At 39.2% G+C, this 16134-nt stretch overlaps 1 protein-coding gene across 1 annotated transcript in view; it reads left to right on the forward strand.

The window, feature by feature from the left end:
* Positions 1–240: 240 nt before the first annotated feature.
* BLMH (bleomycin hydrolase) overlaps positions 241–16134 on the forward strand; it is a 45285-nt gene continuing 29391 nt past the window's right edge. Inside the window, exons 1-6 of the mRNA XM_047831968.1 lie at positions 241–459; positions 774–971; positions 5114–5223; positions 5905–6046; positions 6871–6959; positions 8375–8467. Coding sequence (XP_047687924.1) covers positions 447–459; positions 774–971; positions 5114–5223; positions 5905–6046; positions 6871–6959; positions 8375–8467 — 645 coding nt within the window. The 5' untranslated portion in view covers positions 241–446. The remainder of the gene's footprint in view (positions 460–773; positions 972–5113; positions 5224–5904; positions 6047–6870; positions 6960–8374; positions 8468–16134) is intronic.

Below are 16134 nucleotides of genomic sequence, written 5' to 3' on the forward strand. Positions count from 1 at the left end.
GGGAAGGCTTAATGGGTCCATTCCCCAAGGCCAGAGTATTCGGGCTCCGGATCCAACACGGAACGGCTGGGGCGCCCCGAGGGCTAGGAAGCGCTAGCCAGACGCGCTAGGGCGCGGGCGCCGCGTGGGCCGACCCCGGGCCACGCGGAGGTGGGGCGGGGGCGCGAGCGGGATGGAGCTCGTCGGGAGCCCGCCTGGTCGTCCCTCCCCCGGGCGGGGCCTGCCCAGACGGCGCTGACTCAGCAACGCGAGGGGGAGTTTTGTCCCTCCGCGGACCCCGTTTCTCTGGGCTTCAGCCCTCCTCCGCCACCGGGCCGGTTCCCTCTTTCTGGCGTTCGGTGTGTGAGTGGCGGGTCCGGCAGCTGAGGCAGCGAGCCACAGTGTAACCCCGGCGTTCCCCTGAGAACCCCAAAACTACCGTTCCCCAGCCGGGCGGTGTGGCCACCATGAACAACGCGGGTGAGGCGCCGCTCTTTCCCGCCGAGGCCCTGCCGGGGTCCTCTCGGGGGGGGGCTCAGCTGGGCCCCAGAGGCCCGGCGGCGGAGAGAACCGGGCCTGGGACCGGGGGCGATGGCGGGAATGGAGCGTTCTAGGCGGGCTGGAGCGGCCTTGGAGGGAGACAGCACTTGGAGGAGGTCGCCGGTAAGGGGCCTCTCCGCCGCAAGGGTCACCTCCGGCTGGTCTTCCGAAGTTAGAGCCAAGCTGTGGGAGCTCCGGATCAGCCCTCTTGAGCCCCCTTTTGATACTATCAATACCATTTGGTCTTCCAACAGGACTGAATTCGGAGAAGGTAGCTGCTCTGATTCAGAAACTGAACTCCGACCCTCAGTTCGTACTTGCCCAGAATGTTGGGACCACCCACGACCTGCTGGACATCTGCCTGAAGAGGGCCACGGTACAGGGTGCTCAGCATGTGTTCCAGCACGCTGTGACTCAGGAAGGCAAGCCAGTCACCAACCAAAAGAGCTCAGGTGAGGTCTCAAAACTCCTTGCACACTTTACTTAACCTTCCTGACAGTGCCCCATTTTGAGGTCTTAAGAATGGTACTGAGTAGAAGAAGTTTGCATTGAAAGAACTTGTAAATTTCCAGGGAACAGGCACAGGGAAAGGCAGGTCCAAGAACATTACCTTGTGACTTACTTTGGTCCTCTGTGGCTTGATGGTGTACTTGGCGTTGAGCATTAAAGTGACAAGTCATGTGTTTGAATGTAATTCACTGTATTCTGTCCTGAAGTTATGTGATTGTGGCCCAGTGTCTTGGAGATACATGTTTTTAGTACGAAACAGACCATGCAAAAATGTTCATGCTCTAGAAAACTCTCCAAAATGTTCTTGCCCTGAAGGCCATATACAAATATATGGAGTGGAAAAGACACACGTAATTGTATCAAAATATCATCAAGTGTTTAAATAGGCCAAAAGTTACAGTTTGAGCAAATGTGCTAATGGGCTCAATTTCCACCAATAGACCAGTTTGTAATACAGAAAAATACTCAGTTCTCCTGCCTTACTGGTCAAGAGCTCTTGTTTTGCTGTCTAGCATGATTGTTTGAAAAGCAGCAATGTGAAAGATTGGTTAACCAGGAATCTAAATAAGGAGGACATTCTTATGGCAGAACTGTACTAAAAGGACTTTTAAAAGTCTATCCATTTAAAAACTAGTCCCAGTCGGGCGTCTGGGGCTCAGTGAGTTAAGCGTCTTACTTCGGCTCAGGTCATGATCTCCCGGTTCACAAGTTTGAGCCCCGTGTCAGACTGTGCTGATAGCTCAGAGCCTGGAGCCTGCTTTGGATTCTGTGTCTCCCTCTCTCTCTGCCCCCTTGCACTCTGTCTCCCTCTCTCTCAAAAATAAACAAATATTTAAAAAATAAATAAAAAATAAAAACTACTTCCAGTGTATTTTGACAGAAAGCAGATCAGTGCTTGGTGAGAGCCAGTTAGAACTCAAAGTGTATGTTTAACATGGATATATTTTCTTGTATGGAAATCATAACTCCGTGATTTTTAGATGTTAAGGCCATGACCTTGCCATAATTAATGTTTTGCTATAGTAAGAAGTGCTTGGGATGCAAGTGATCCAGTTAGTAATGTCACAGTGGTCCTACACAGTTTAGATTGCAGTGACCTCTTAGAGAAAAGCCTGGAAATGTGCCTCTGGAATAGATCAAGTCATATATTTTATAGTATCACTTTTATTTACAAGAGCTACAAATAGCATATGAGCTATGTAGTTTTCACAGTAACAGTACATACAGGTTTTTTTTTTTTTTTTTTACTGGGAAATAATACAGTATATCTGAGAGGGGTGGCATACAGACCCAAGGTAAAAATGAGCTAAGTAATTAGTGGTTTTTGAAAAATACTATAGTTGCTTATTTTTTTTCTTTTTTCAAAAAAATGTTTATTAGCGAGAGCATGAGTGAGCAGGGGAGGGACAGAGAGAGAATCCCAGGCAGGCTCTGTGCTGTCAGCACAAACTCAGACTCAGGGCTCAATCTCACAAACTGTGAGATCATGACCTGAGCTAAAATCAAGAGTCAGACGTCCAACCAACTGAGCCACCCAGGTGCCCCTAGAGTCATTTATTTTTAATTGTTTTTTCTTGTTACAAAATTATTGTTCTTCGATGTAGAATATTTGCAAAATACCAACAGGTACATATTTTTAAAGTCAGGTCTTTATTCTGTGTGTGTGTATATGTGTGTGTGTATGAGTGTGTGTGTGTGTTTAATATAGGTGGATACTTTACATATTGTTAGGTAACCTATCTACCTTTTTCATTTACCAATATAGCGGGAACACGCATTTATAGCAGTAAAAAGATTACGCCCAGGAGTGCCTGGGTGGTTCAGTCAGTTAACCGTCCATCTCTTTTTTTTTCTTTAATTTTTTTTAATGTTTATTTATTTATGAGAGAGAGAGAAAATGAGTGAGTGGGGGGGGGGGGGCAGAGAGCGAGAAAGACAATCTGAATCTGAAGCAGGTTCCAGCCTCTGAGCTGTCAGCGCAAAGCCCAATGTGGGGCTTGAACTCATTAACCGTGAGATCATGACCTAAACTGAAGTCAGATGCTTAACTGAGCCACCCAGGCACTGCGAGTATCCGTCCAACTCTTGATTTCAGCTCAGGTCATGATGCCAGGGTTGTGGGATTGAGCCCTGCATCTGGCTCCACCCTGCGTATGGAGCCTTCTTAACATTCTGTCTCTCTCCCTCTGCCCCCTCCCCCTCTCACTTGTGTGCACTCGCTCGCAAGCTCTCTCTCTCTCTCTTAAAAAAAAAAAAAAAAAGTTATGCCAAATAAAGGTCAGGGGTTTTTCCCCCTGAATTTTCCTTTAGTAAAGAGAGTTACCTTATATTTGAGGCCTTACAGAGATCCTCATAATGAACACTTGTGGTTAATTTATTTTGAAGTAAAATACAATTTGGTAAGCACTTAACTCTGAAATGGCCTCAATCTGTGTTAGTTTGGGATGCGTGTAGAGATCATTTGATTGAATCAGTTTTTTAAAAATGCGAAAAATTTGAACATAATATATTCCTAGGATGTGACCTCACATGGAAATGTTGGATATCATTGTAAATAGACCTTTTAAAGATCACTTAAATCATTAAGGAAATGGTGACATTGTAAAGTTTGTGATTATCTACTTACTGAACAAATGAGAAATGTGATTGTATAATTGATGCTGGCATACGGTTTTCAGGGATAGCATGAAGGATAGATTTAAAACATTGCTGTGACTCAAACATACTAGATGGAAGAAAGATGAAGTGTTCCATTGAAAGAGTACATCTAATGATGGCAAAAGCACTGATACCAAAATGCAAGTGAAGATATGAATCAGTGTGAAAATGACATATGTGAAAGTGGAAGAAACAATGTTTCTACGTCAATTTATTAAATATCTGTATATATTTAAATTACTAAATTAAATATTATAGGTGGACAGTTACTATTTCGTCTATATTTTTCAGTGTCTGTATGATCCAGTTAGCCAAACAACTTTTTCTTTTTTTCCTGAAGATTTTAAGTAATCTCTATACCCGACGTGGGGCTTAAACTCACAACTCTGAGATCAAGAGTTGCACGCTCTACCAACTGAGCCAGTCAGGTGTCCCAACAACCTTTTTTTAATTTGGGAGAATGGGGATTGACTTATGTTAGGGTCACCTTATATTGAAGCATACACTATGTGTTCCAGATTAAAGGGTAGGGACTTTTTGCGGCACCCAGGTGGCTCAGTTGGTTGAGCATCTGACTTCGGCCCAGGTCATGATCTCATGGTTCGTGGGTTTGAGCTCCACACTGACAACGTGTATCCTGGTAGAGCCTGCTTTGGATTCTCTGTCTCATTCTCTCTCTGCCCCCTGGTCACTCGTGTCCACGCACACGCCCTCTCTCGCACTTGCTCTCTCTTTCTCTCTCACAAAAATAAATAAAACATTAAAAAAAGGTAGGGACTTTTTAAAATTTTTGCCATATATTGCCAATTTGCTTTCAGATATTTTGTACCTGTTTGGGTCTATATCCAGAGTGTACAATAATGCTGTTTCCCAAATCCTTCTCAATATTGGGCATTAGTAATTAAAAAATAACGTATCCCAACTTAACAGGTATCTTATGATAAACTTCAAAAAATGTTTCTTTGCCATTTATATCTTTTTCGGCCATTAAGTTATCTATCCATGATCTCTGCTCACATCTCTCTAGCAGTATTTTCTTTTTCTAATGTGATTTTCTTAGGCGATTTGTATTGGGTTCTTTAAATGATATGTAAAGAGTTTTTTTCATATGTTAAGGACTTTAAGCCTTTGCGTATATATTTCAAATACTAATTCCGACCTTTCTTGTGTTTTTTTTTTTAAGTTTATTTATTTAAGTAAACTCTACACCCAATTGGGGTTTGAACTCACAACCCTAAGATCAAGAGTCACATACTCTTCCAACCGAGCCAGCCAGGCGCCCCTTGTTTTAATCTTTCTGTTCTTTCTGATTTAGTTTTAAATTGTCGAAGATCTTGTCATGCATTCAGTTTTAGGAAACAGGGATAGAACAATGTAATCTATGTGAACACTCATTCTAATTTCTTGGTTTGCTTTCTTGTTACAGGGCGATGCTGGATCTTTTCTTGTCTGAATGTTATGAGACTTCCATTCATGAAAAAATTAAATATTGAAGAATTTGAGTTTAGTCAATCTTATCTCTTTTTCTGGGACAAGGTATGGGATTCATCTTGCAAGGCTTTTTTTTTTCAGTATCAGCGTTGGTAGGGACTATCTCTTCATTTCTTGCTTTTCCAGTTATAGTCTGCCTTCCATTATAGATGGGACACCATTTATTCTGATTTCCAAAGTATCAAAGGTTGACTCTCTTCAAACACAGAACTGCTTTTGGTTGGTAGGTGGCTACTCTTTGCAATGAAATAATAAGTCTACTGACTCACCCTGATGCTTCCTTGTTTCTTTCTTAGCTTATTTAAAATTTTGTTTTTAATAATTTCCCCTTTGAGCATCTTTATTTAGATTCTTTGGTCTTTCTACGGCCTAATTTCCCATCCAGGTAATACTTGTTAGAAAAACAGTAAATAAAAATTTCATTTCATTTTTTAATTTTTAAAGTGTATGTTATATAAGCATCCATTAGATGTTTATTGATTAAGACTTTGTTTCAGATTTTATATCTAAATAGAATAGTGCATTATTTTGGATAAACTATTGAACGTATCTACAGAAATATATGAAGAAACTTTAAATATGAAGCCAGATACTGATACTTAATTACCAACTTTAGTTTAAAAATACCTATTATGGTGTTAGGTCCAAAAATCCTGTTGTGTTGATAATGTCAATAAAAGTATTAGCTCTCTTTTCCTTTAATTTTATTAACTTCTTTTACTCCAGGTTGAACGTTGTTATTTCTTCTTAAATGCTTTTGTGGACACAGCCCAGAAAAAAGAGCCCGAGGATGGTAGGCTGGTGCAGTATTTGCTTATGAATCCCGCAAATGATGGTGGACAGTGGGATATGCTTGTCAATATTGTTGGTAAGAGCATTTCTCTAATGGAACTGAAAGTCCGTATGATCAAGCAAGGCTCTGTAGTTGGGCGTGGGCCATTTCTTTGGTGGTTATGTACAGAGTAGAATTAGTCTCCCAGAAGGGTATACAGTTAGCTTAAGAACCTTTATCTTACACTCTCACCTATTAAGTACTTTTCTTAAATGAGAGGTAAGGAGGTAGGTACTGTGAAGAGCTGGTTGGAGATGGAATGGTTGTATTAAGTAGAACTGACTTTCTATGAAAAAGTTTATCTCTTGTCCATTGATGTGATCATAAAACTTTGAAACTGCAACTGTTTGAAAGTATTCTCGTTCGGGGCGCCTGGGTGGCTCAGTCGGTTAAGCGTCCGAATTCAGCTCAGGTCATGATCTCACGGTCCGTGAGTTCGAGCCCCGCGTCGGGCTCTGTGCTGACCGCTCGGAGCCTGGAGCCTGTTTCGGATTCTGTGTTTCCCTCTCTCTCTGACCCTCCCCCATTCATGCTCTGTCTCTCTCTGTCTCAAAAATAAATAAACGTTAAAAAAAAAAATTTAGAAAGTATTCTCGTTCAAAAAGTTGTCTTTTGGGAAAACCTCATCATGCTGAGTGTTTTACAAAGTATAGGTAAAAAGAACAGAATTCAGTCTCAGATATATGGATAAATATGCAGAATTAATGTCCTGTTTATTAATATGAAGTATAAAATTAAGTTTTCTGATTTAGAATGGCAAAATATGGCCTATTCTTTAAAGCAGTGGTTATTTTTGCCAAGGTTTCTAATGCTGGAGTATGCTTTTACCTTACTGAACACCAAAATTTGTTTTCTTTTAGAAAAATATGGTGTTGTCCCTAAGAAGTGCTTCCCTGAATCTTATACAACAGAGGCAACCAGGAGGATGAATGACATTCTGAATCACAAGGTGCAACATATGGAGCAGGGTGGGATTGAATTTAGTGCACATACCTTAAAGCTCTTAACTAATTTTCCAGGGCGATTCCTGGGCATTTCAGTGTACACAGTTTGTGTACAAAGAGCTATTCTGTGTCTGTTAAAGGCAACGTAGCTACATGTTAACTTAAAAATAATTGAGTTTAGAATGTTTTGTTTTATTTATTTTTTTCTTTTTAAAAACCTTCTACTTTTATTTCCATTGATTTAAATATTTTCTCATGGGTACTGAGGAAAGAAAATCCATGCTTAATATGGGCTGTAAGTCCACTGGGTTCTATTGGAGGTGGGCTGGGACAAAAAAGTATTTGTGAGACTTTTCTTAAAGAGTATGTGGAGTTCTGAGGCATCCCCAAACCACATCAGTGTATTTACTCACTAAAGATTTTATGTAGTCATTGAACTGCTTTATTGCATGAGTTATCTTAATGAATCATTTTCTTCTCTACATAACCCATTTTCCCAAGGTGGGTTTTATATATATACATATATACCTACACATACATATACGTTTGACTAAACTCACAACCCTGAGATCAAGAGTCGCATGCTCTGCTGACCAAGCCACCGAGGCGCCCCTCCCCCACCCAAGGATGGTTATAAATCTTACAGGGATGCTACTCTACCAGACATCATTTTTTGACAACTGGGAGTCACAAGAATCTGTTCTCTTGATCTACGAGGCCGAAATTGGATTTGTCACCCCTGGGAGAAAGATGACGTTTTAAAATATAGATGTCTTTCCCCAATATTAGAAGTAGGTTATTTTCCACCCAGGAAACTGAGGATTCTTATCCACAGGCTAAAAGATCCTTAATAGTATATCATTGAATTTCATTTTGGGGGAGAGCAAGATCCTCTTTAGCACTGATTAGGTTTAAGACTCACCTCTATCTTAGGTACTTTCAAAATTGAAAACAACAAAAATGAAAACTATCGGGTGGTTGGCATAGCCATTGTTATAATAGTTTGGCAGAGAAAGAGAAGTGAATAATCTGTAAAATTCTAAATAAAAATCTAATGAAGTGACTGAGTAGCATAATCATCTTAAGTCTCCTGCGTTTCCTAAGGGTGATAGGTGCTATGGAATCAGATGTGTTCCTCATCCAGGCACATACTGTCACAGAGGGTACCATCAGTTGCATAGCAGGAACGGTTGCATCTAGAATTCTTTGGGAATAATCAATGTTTTTTTACCCTTTAGGGATATAGTGTTTTTGGCTATGTCTTTTAAGTGGACCGGTTGGGGAAAAATATATGTGTTTATGAACTTTGCTCTGGGACTTGGCCTATTTACGCTTTAAAAGAACTAGCAGTGATCTGCTAGGCTCATTCACAGTTGAAGTTGGGTAACGATTTGGAGTACTGAATAAGTTTCTGTCATAGATGAGAGAATTCTGTATACGACTACGGAATCTGGTACACAGTGGAGCAACCAAAGGAGAAATCTCAGCCACGCAGGATGTCATGATGGAGGAGGTAAAAACAATTATTTGGATTTTTTGTACCGTTTTAAAGAGCTCTCAGAATATTTCCATCTGTTAAACTGATGAGGAAGCATAACCGTTGCAGTAAATGTAGAATTGAATAGAAAATTGCTTATTTTACGGCTGAAAAAACTGAGGTGTAAACTTTGCATTTTAATATGAGACTTGCACTTATATCTTCTAATTTTCAATTTAATATTCTTTATAATTCTTTTACTCATTTCATAAGGCACTAGGGATACAAAAATAGAGAAGACATAGTCTGTACAAAAAGCTCAATCTGTTAGAAAAAGAAACACATGAATAGTTGTGGTAAATCTTATGCTAGAGGTGTGTAAAAAAGGATTTGGTGGTCCTAAATGAGGGAGTGACTAATTCAGTGAGCAGAAGGTTTCATGGGGAAAATACTTGAACCAGCTCTTGAAAGAGCTGTAGGAATTTACTGGATGGATAATTGGGAAGACCATTCCAGACAAAGAGAATTGCATGTACGGTGGCATGAACAGAAGTAGAATCTTCAAAGAGTAGCATAGCTGAAACATAACCTTTTGTGAGTGTGATTGGTAGTAAATTAAGCTAGAAAGGCAGAGCTATGAGGGATCTTAGGTAGATGCCAGGCTTTTGGCTTTACTTTGTAAGAGTAAAGATGGGAAACTCTTGATGCTTATATCAGTTAAAATAATGTATGTGTAAACGTTTTAGTAAACTTAAAAAGCATGAAATGAATATTAGGTGGTAATACTGTCAAGAGAGTTAATCTTTACTACTTAATGTTAATCTTTAATTACATAATGCAGCTGAATATGTGTAAAAGTATGAATTACTTTGAGAAAAGAACAAACATTACTAGGAATCACTCAACTAATAGTCTCTTCAAAACTTTATGTAGAATTAAAATGGCCTTATTTTTCACTGCCATGGATAAAACTAATACTTGTGGTTTTTTTGAATTTTATTTATTTGTTTGTTTGTTTATTTTTTAATTTTATGTTAGTGAGAGCACGAGCTGGGGAGAAGGGCAGAGGGAGAGAGAGACATTCCCAAGCAGTCTCCACACTCGATGTGGAGCCTGACAGGGGGGCTCCATCCCACAACCCTGGGATCGCAACCCAAGCCAAAATCAAGACATTCAACTGACATAGCCACCCAGGCACCCCTCCTTTGAATTTTAGAGAGGCGGAAAAGTATAGTTGAGAGTATGGTCTCTGGAGTCAGATTGTCTGAGTTCTAATCTTTTCATTATTTAACAGATGTGTGACCTGGAACAGGTTCCTTTAGCTCTCAAATCTGTTCAGGTGTAAAATATCTAACCCAATGCTTAACACAGTAACCTGTCTTAGGTTCAGTTTGGGATTCAAAATGTATTCCTCATTGGATTTTTGTGGGGATCAAATAAGGAATTAAATACAAGAATGCAAGGTATAGTGCCTGGCACACAGCAGTTGTCCAGTAAGTGTTAGTTCTCTTCCCTTCCAGCTTAGAATGATCTCTCTTGTTGAGGCCATATTTCCTGCATAATTTGCTTTCCATTTATGATTATAGTAAAATGGTGGGTAATAGTAAGAATGAAAATTCTGTAAATAGTTATGGAAAAGAGCCCAGATAATATTTCTTATAGATCATAAGCAACCTATCGGCTTTTGTTGTTTGTATTAATGATCTTCTAAATAATGTATCTAAGATTCATGTCATGACCCTGAGATTGGCTGATAAGAATTAGGGCAGATATATTTCACATATCTTTCTTTCCCTGCTCCTACCTCAGAAAATGAGTAAAATACCACCTTACTGAGTCCTGAGTGTGGATGTTTTATAAGATTATTTACCTCATGATTCTACGTAAACTGTTGACTACAGAATTCTCTGTAGTAGGTCTTTAGATTTTTACAATCCCCCAACCCCCTTTTTATTGATCCTGACTCTTTGGTAATGAAGAGTCTAGCTATGATTTTAAAACCACAAATTAGTACCTATGATTTGCCTAGCCTTGTAGACACATCAAAATAATGACTTAATCAACAACCATGAAGCTCAGATAGCTTTGAATGAAATGTTTTTATGCTAAATGCATTATTTAGAGAAGTGCAGGTTGCTTGTTGTGATGACAGACAAGGCAGACCCATTTTGGAAACGTAGTCACCTTCATTGCAATGTTTTCTTGGTGTGTCTACTCATTCTTTTAGCCTCCAGATATCCTAAGGATTATTAACGTACTCTTCACCAAAATTCTGTTTAAAATAAAACATAAAACAAAGACTAGAAACAGTATTTATCAATGCCATGAAAAGAGACAGGAAGCCATTATGATTCACCTAAGAAATTCTATAGCAGTGGCTCTCAGCTCTTAAAAACAATATAGGTTGGGGTGCCTGGGTGGCTAAGTTGTTTGAGCGTCCGACTTCGGCTCAGGTCTTGATCTCACGGTCTGTGAGTTCGAGCCCCGCGTCGGGCTCTGTGCTGACAGCTCGGAGCCTGGAGCCTGCTTCGGATTCTGTGTTTCCCTCTCTCTCTCTCTCTCTCTCTCTGCCCCTCCCACACTCATGCTCTGTCTCTCTCTGTCTCAGAAATAAATAAACATTAAAAAAAATTTTTTTTTGAAGAAAAAAATAGAATATAGGCCTGGGCTTGCTCCAGATGTGCAAGAGATCAGTTTCCCTGAGACTGGAGCCTAATTATCTACATTTTTATTTTTTTATTTTAAAGACTACTTTGAATAAAAACGTTTTTTATTAGTCTTTTACTATTTTATTATTATTTTGAGAGAGAGAGTGTTAGTGGAGGAGAGGGAAGAGAGAGAGGTGGGGGTAGAGAGAATCTTAAGCAGGCTCCATGTTCAGTGTGGAGCCCAACATGGGGCTCTATCCCACGACCCTGGGATCATGACCTGAGCCAAAATCAGGAGTCAGAATTTCAACTCACAGAGCTACCCAGGTGCCCCAAAAAGTATTTTTTTAAACCAGAAATATAAAAAGGTGTACAGTGTAAAGTCTTCTTCCCATTCTGTTCTCTGTCCTTTTAGTTCCCACACACCTCCCAACCAGTTTTATTAGTTTCTGTTATTATATTAGCTGTCAGTTATCCTTCCTGACTGAGATCTTTTTTTCTTTTTTACAATCCAATCTGAATTTATATTATTTTCCTCCTCCTTGTAGAGATGTTAGTATATTACTCATATTGTTCTACACAGTTGTTTGTTTTTTTTTAAGAATACGTCTTGGTAATCTTTCTATATTGATACATAAAGAGTTTCTGCATTTTAAAAAGTATTTGCATAGAATTCTATTGAATAGATGTACCATAATTAATTTATTTGGTCCTTAGTAACGGACGCTCTGATTTTTCAAGCTTCTATTAAAAATACAGTAAATGATCTTGTGCTTACATAATTTTGCATATATGCATGTATACTTGTAGATTATATTTCTAGAAGTAGAATTTTTTTGTTTTGTTTTTAAAGTTTATTTATCTGAGAAAGAAAGAGAAAGAGAGCAAGCACAGGAGAGGCAGAGAGAGAGAATCCCAAGCAGGCTCCGCACTTCAATGGAGCCCGATGTGGGGCTTGAACCCATGAACTGAGATCCATGACCTGAGCCGAAGTCAGATGCTTAACAAACTGAGTCACCCAGGTGCCCCTAGAATTTTTTTAAAGATAACTTTACACCCAATGTGTGCTTGAACTCATGACCCTGAGATCAAGAGTTGTATGCTCTACCAACTGAGCCAGCCAGGTGCCCCAAGAATAATTTTTGAGTCAGAAAAAATACACATTTGTTTGTAATTTGAATATGCCAAATTATCCTCTTTGGGATTATACCAGTTTATACTCTCATCAGCAATATCTGATAGAACTTATTTCCCTTTAGTTAGATCAAGGCAATATATCTATCAATTGAATACTTACCACTCTGATAGGTAAATAGTCGATAGGTAAACAATCTGATAGGTAAAAGGAGTTTTAATTTATATTTATCTCATTGTAGTTTTAATTTATATTTTCTTACTCTGAATGGAGCTAAGCATCATTTCTGTGAACTGTCAATTCATATCTTTAACTTGTTTTCTTCTCTGTCTTTTGTCAATTTCTAGATACTCCTTACATGTTATAGAAATTAGCCCTTTTTGATATGAATTGTAATTTTTTTCCTAGTTGTTTATGTATGATATGCTTTTTTGTTAAGAATTTTTTACTTGTATATAATCAAACTTGAAAGCTTTTACGTTTTTAATTAGAAAGGCTTTTCTTGGGGTGCCTGGGTGGCTCAGTCGGTTAAGCGTCCAATTTCAGCTCAGGTCATGATCTCATGATTCACAGGTTTGGGCTCCTTGTCAGGCTCTGTGCTGACATCTCAGAGCCTGGAACCTGCTTCATGGATTCTGTCTCCCTCTCTCTCTGCCCCTCCCCTGCTTGTACTCTGTCTCCCTTTCTCTCAAAAATAAATAAAACATTTAAAAAAAAGGCTTTTCTCACTCTAATTATAAAAGAATTCTTCCATTTTTCTTCTAATATTTATGGGGTTTTGATTTTTGTATTTGAATCTCTAATCCATTTAGAACTTATCCTGGTGTGGGGTATGAGGTATGGATCTAACTTTTTTCCCCACGTTTTTCCTGAAAATACCCCTTAATTTGAGATGCTTTATCGTTCTAAAGCCTCTGGACTTTAAGTTCTGTTCTGTTAGTCTTTATTCATTTGCTAATAACTCTGTGTTTTAGTTACTGAGGCTTCTTAATGGTGTTGTAATATTTGCGAAGCTAGTTCCATCTCATTCTTATTGTTCTCTGGCTAATTTTGATTTGGCATCTAATTAAGGTATCTGTACTTTAAATTTTTTTTTTAATGTTTATTTTTGACAAAGAGAGAGAGCATGAGCTGGGGGAGGGGCATAGAGAGAGGGAGAGACCGAATCGGAAGCAGGCTCCAGGCTCTGAGCTGTCAGCACAGAGCCTGATGTGGGGCTGGAACTCACAGACTGTGAGACCATGACCTGAGCTGAAGTCAGACACTCAACTAACTGAGCCACCCAGGCGCCCCTAGGCATCTGTACTTTTAAAAGCTTCTGGTTAAGATCCACTGCTGCAAAGAAATAACATTTTCTAGTATGGCCTTCTCTTCTGGGTTCTGGAAGAGAAAAGGGAATTCTTTTGATGGCCTTAGAGGACATCTCTGACACTGAATAAGGGACTAACCTCACATTAGTTCTTAAAGGTTCTTAAAGGAAACAGATAATGTTCACATACTATGTGTCCCTTTTTACTAAATAGACATAATCAGGAAAACCAGTAAGTACTTAAACCAAAGACTCTGGGGCACCTGGGTGGCTCAGTCAGTTAAGCGTCCAACTTGGGCTCAGGTCATGATCTTACAGTTTGTGAGTTCAAGCCCCATGTCAGGATCTGCACTGACAGCATCATGCCTACTTTGGATTCTGTCTCCCTCTGTCTCTGCCCCTTCTCTGCTCACAGTCTCTCTCCCTCTCTCTCTCAAAAATAAATAAACATTAAAAAAAATAAAAATAAAGACTCTCTTTAATAGTTAAAATTCTCAAGTAATATTAACTAAATATGTAAACTCAGGCAGTCTCTTTTAAGTATTCTGAGCTGAAAGTCAGTTGACTATATTTCTTTAGAGGTGATAATTTCACATCTCCAAACAATATAAAATCCTTAGTTAAAATGGAGATTAACTGTGTATCATGTTTGCTTACAACCCTAAATACATTTTTACAACCTTATCTATCATGAAAATCAAATATAATGACTTATTCCTTAGCTTTGTGAACTGTCATCATTTAAATATCTTTATTGGATCTCAAGTCACATTTCTCTTTTTAGCCCAATGAGGATCAGAATTATTTTGAAAATAAACCTACATTTCTTCTATCTTAGTTAGTGGATATCATAAAAAGAAGACAAAAGCCCGGGAACATGCTTTCTTCTTTTTAAAGTAGATCAAAAACTTTTAGTCCTCCTCTTCACTTGAAAGAATGTTCGAAATTGCTTGCTGAGTCAGACTTTGATCCATCTGGTTCAAGGTTCTATTTTTCTTTCTTTCCTTCCTTCTTTCTTTCTTTCTTTCTTTCTTTCTTTCTTTCTTTCTTTTTAATTAATTAATTAATTTAGAGAGAGACGAAGGCAGCATGAATGGGAGAGGGGCAGAGAGAGAGAGACAGGGAGAATCCCAAGCAGGCTCCACACTCTCAGCACAGAGCCTGACATGGGTCTCATACTCAGGGAACCATGAGATCATGATGTGAGCTGAAACCAAGAGTCGGATGCTTAACCACCTGAGCCACCCAGACGCCCCAAGGTTCTCTTTCTGATAGTAGCACCCAGGAGGCATATTGTGTGAAGCATTCTGGAGCTACACAGCATTCAGTCAAATACTTCTCAGTGCCTGGTATGTGGAAGGAGTTACAGATAATACATGTTAAGTGGCTTACGTTTAGTAGGGGAATAAAATAAATTACAAAGCAAAGCAAACTAAATGTCTTAAGAGGTATGCAAACATATCTAACTCCAAAGATAGAATTGCTGTGTCTTATTTGGGAGATCAAGAAAGGTTTCCTGGAGAAAGTTGCATTTGAGATGTGGTTTGAATGAAGTGAGTTTGGAGTGAAAAGCATTCTAGACATGCTCAAGGCAGATTTGTTGGGTGATGAGTGGGGTAGTACCTAGAGTCTTAGGGAGGAGCTAGAATGGTATGTCTCAAAAACTAGTCTGAAGTCTATCTGCGTTAGAAGCATCAGCAGCTTGGGGGCCTCTGGGTGACTCGGTTGAGCTTCTGACCCTTGATTTCAGCTCATGGTTTGTGATGTCCAGCCTCCTGTTGGGCTCCCCACTGACAACACGGAGCCTGCTTCGGATTCTCTCCCTTTCTCTCTGCCTCTCCCCTGCTTGTGTGTGTGCATACACTCACTCTCAAATATAAATAAATAAACTTTCAATGTATAAAATTTTTTTTAAAAAAGACAAAGACTCATCAAAAGCTTGTCAAAAAATACAAATTTCTGGGTCCCACTGCAAATATACTGAATCTGAATCTCTAGGGCTGGCCCCTATAATCTGCATTAAATTAATGATATGAGGTATATTGAAGTTTGAAGCTAGAATAAGTGGAAAGTTAGAATTAGACCTAACATTGTAAGAATTTTGAATATTAGGATGAGAGTTCATTTTAATTTAGCAGGAAATGAGAAGTTAGGAAGATTTTTGAGATGTAATTAAAATACAGCTGCACTTTAGGAGATTAATTTAGTTAGGTGAAGCTGGAGGGAGGAGAGTTAGGAAGATCAATTATGAAGCTGTAGCAGTTCAGGGTGTAGTAACTTGGTCTGAACAAGAATAGTGACAATAGAAATGGAAAAGGGGAGAAATTGAGAGAGATCTTAGAGGAAAAATCTGTATGACTTGGCAGCTTATCTGCCAACTATCCATTGTAAAAATTATGTTAAGGAAATGAATAAAGATAAGAAGCAGAATCAGGTCTATAAATACAGACAACAAACTGATGATTGCCAGAGGGAGGGGGTTGGTGGGACAGGCAAATTGGGTGAAGGGGAGTGGGAGATACAGGCGTCCAGTTATGGCATGTATAAGTCATGGGAATAAAAAGTACAGTTAGGGAGTGTAGTCAGTGATACTGTAATAGCGTTGTGTGGT

Source organism: Prionailurus viverrinus, chromosome E1 (genome assembly GCF_022837055.1).
Source record: "Prionailurus viverrinus isolate Anna chromosome E1, UM_Priviv_1.0, whole genome shotgun sequence".
NCBI lineage: Eukaryota > Metazoa > Chordata > Mammalia > Carnivora > Felidae > Prionailurus > Prionailurus viverrinus.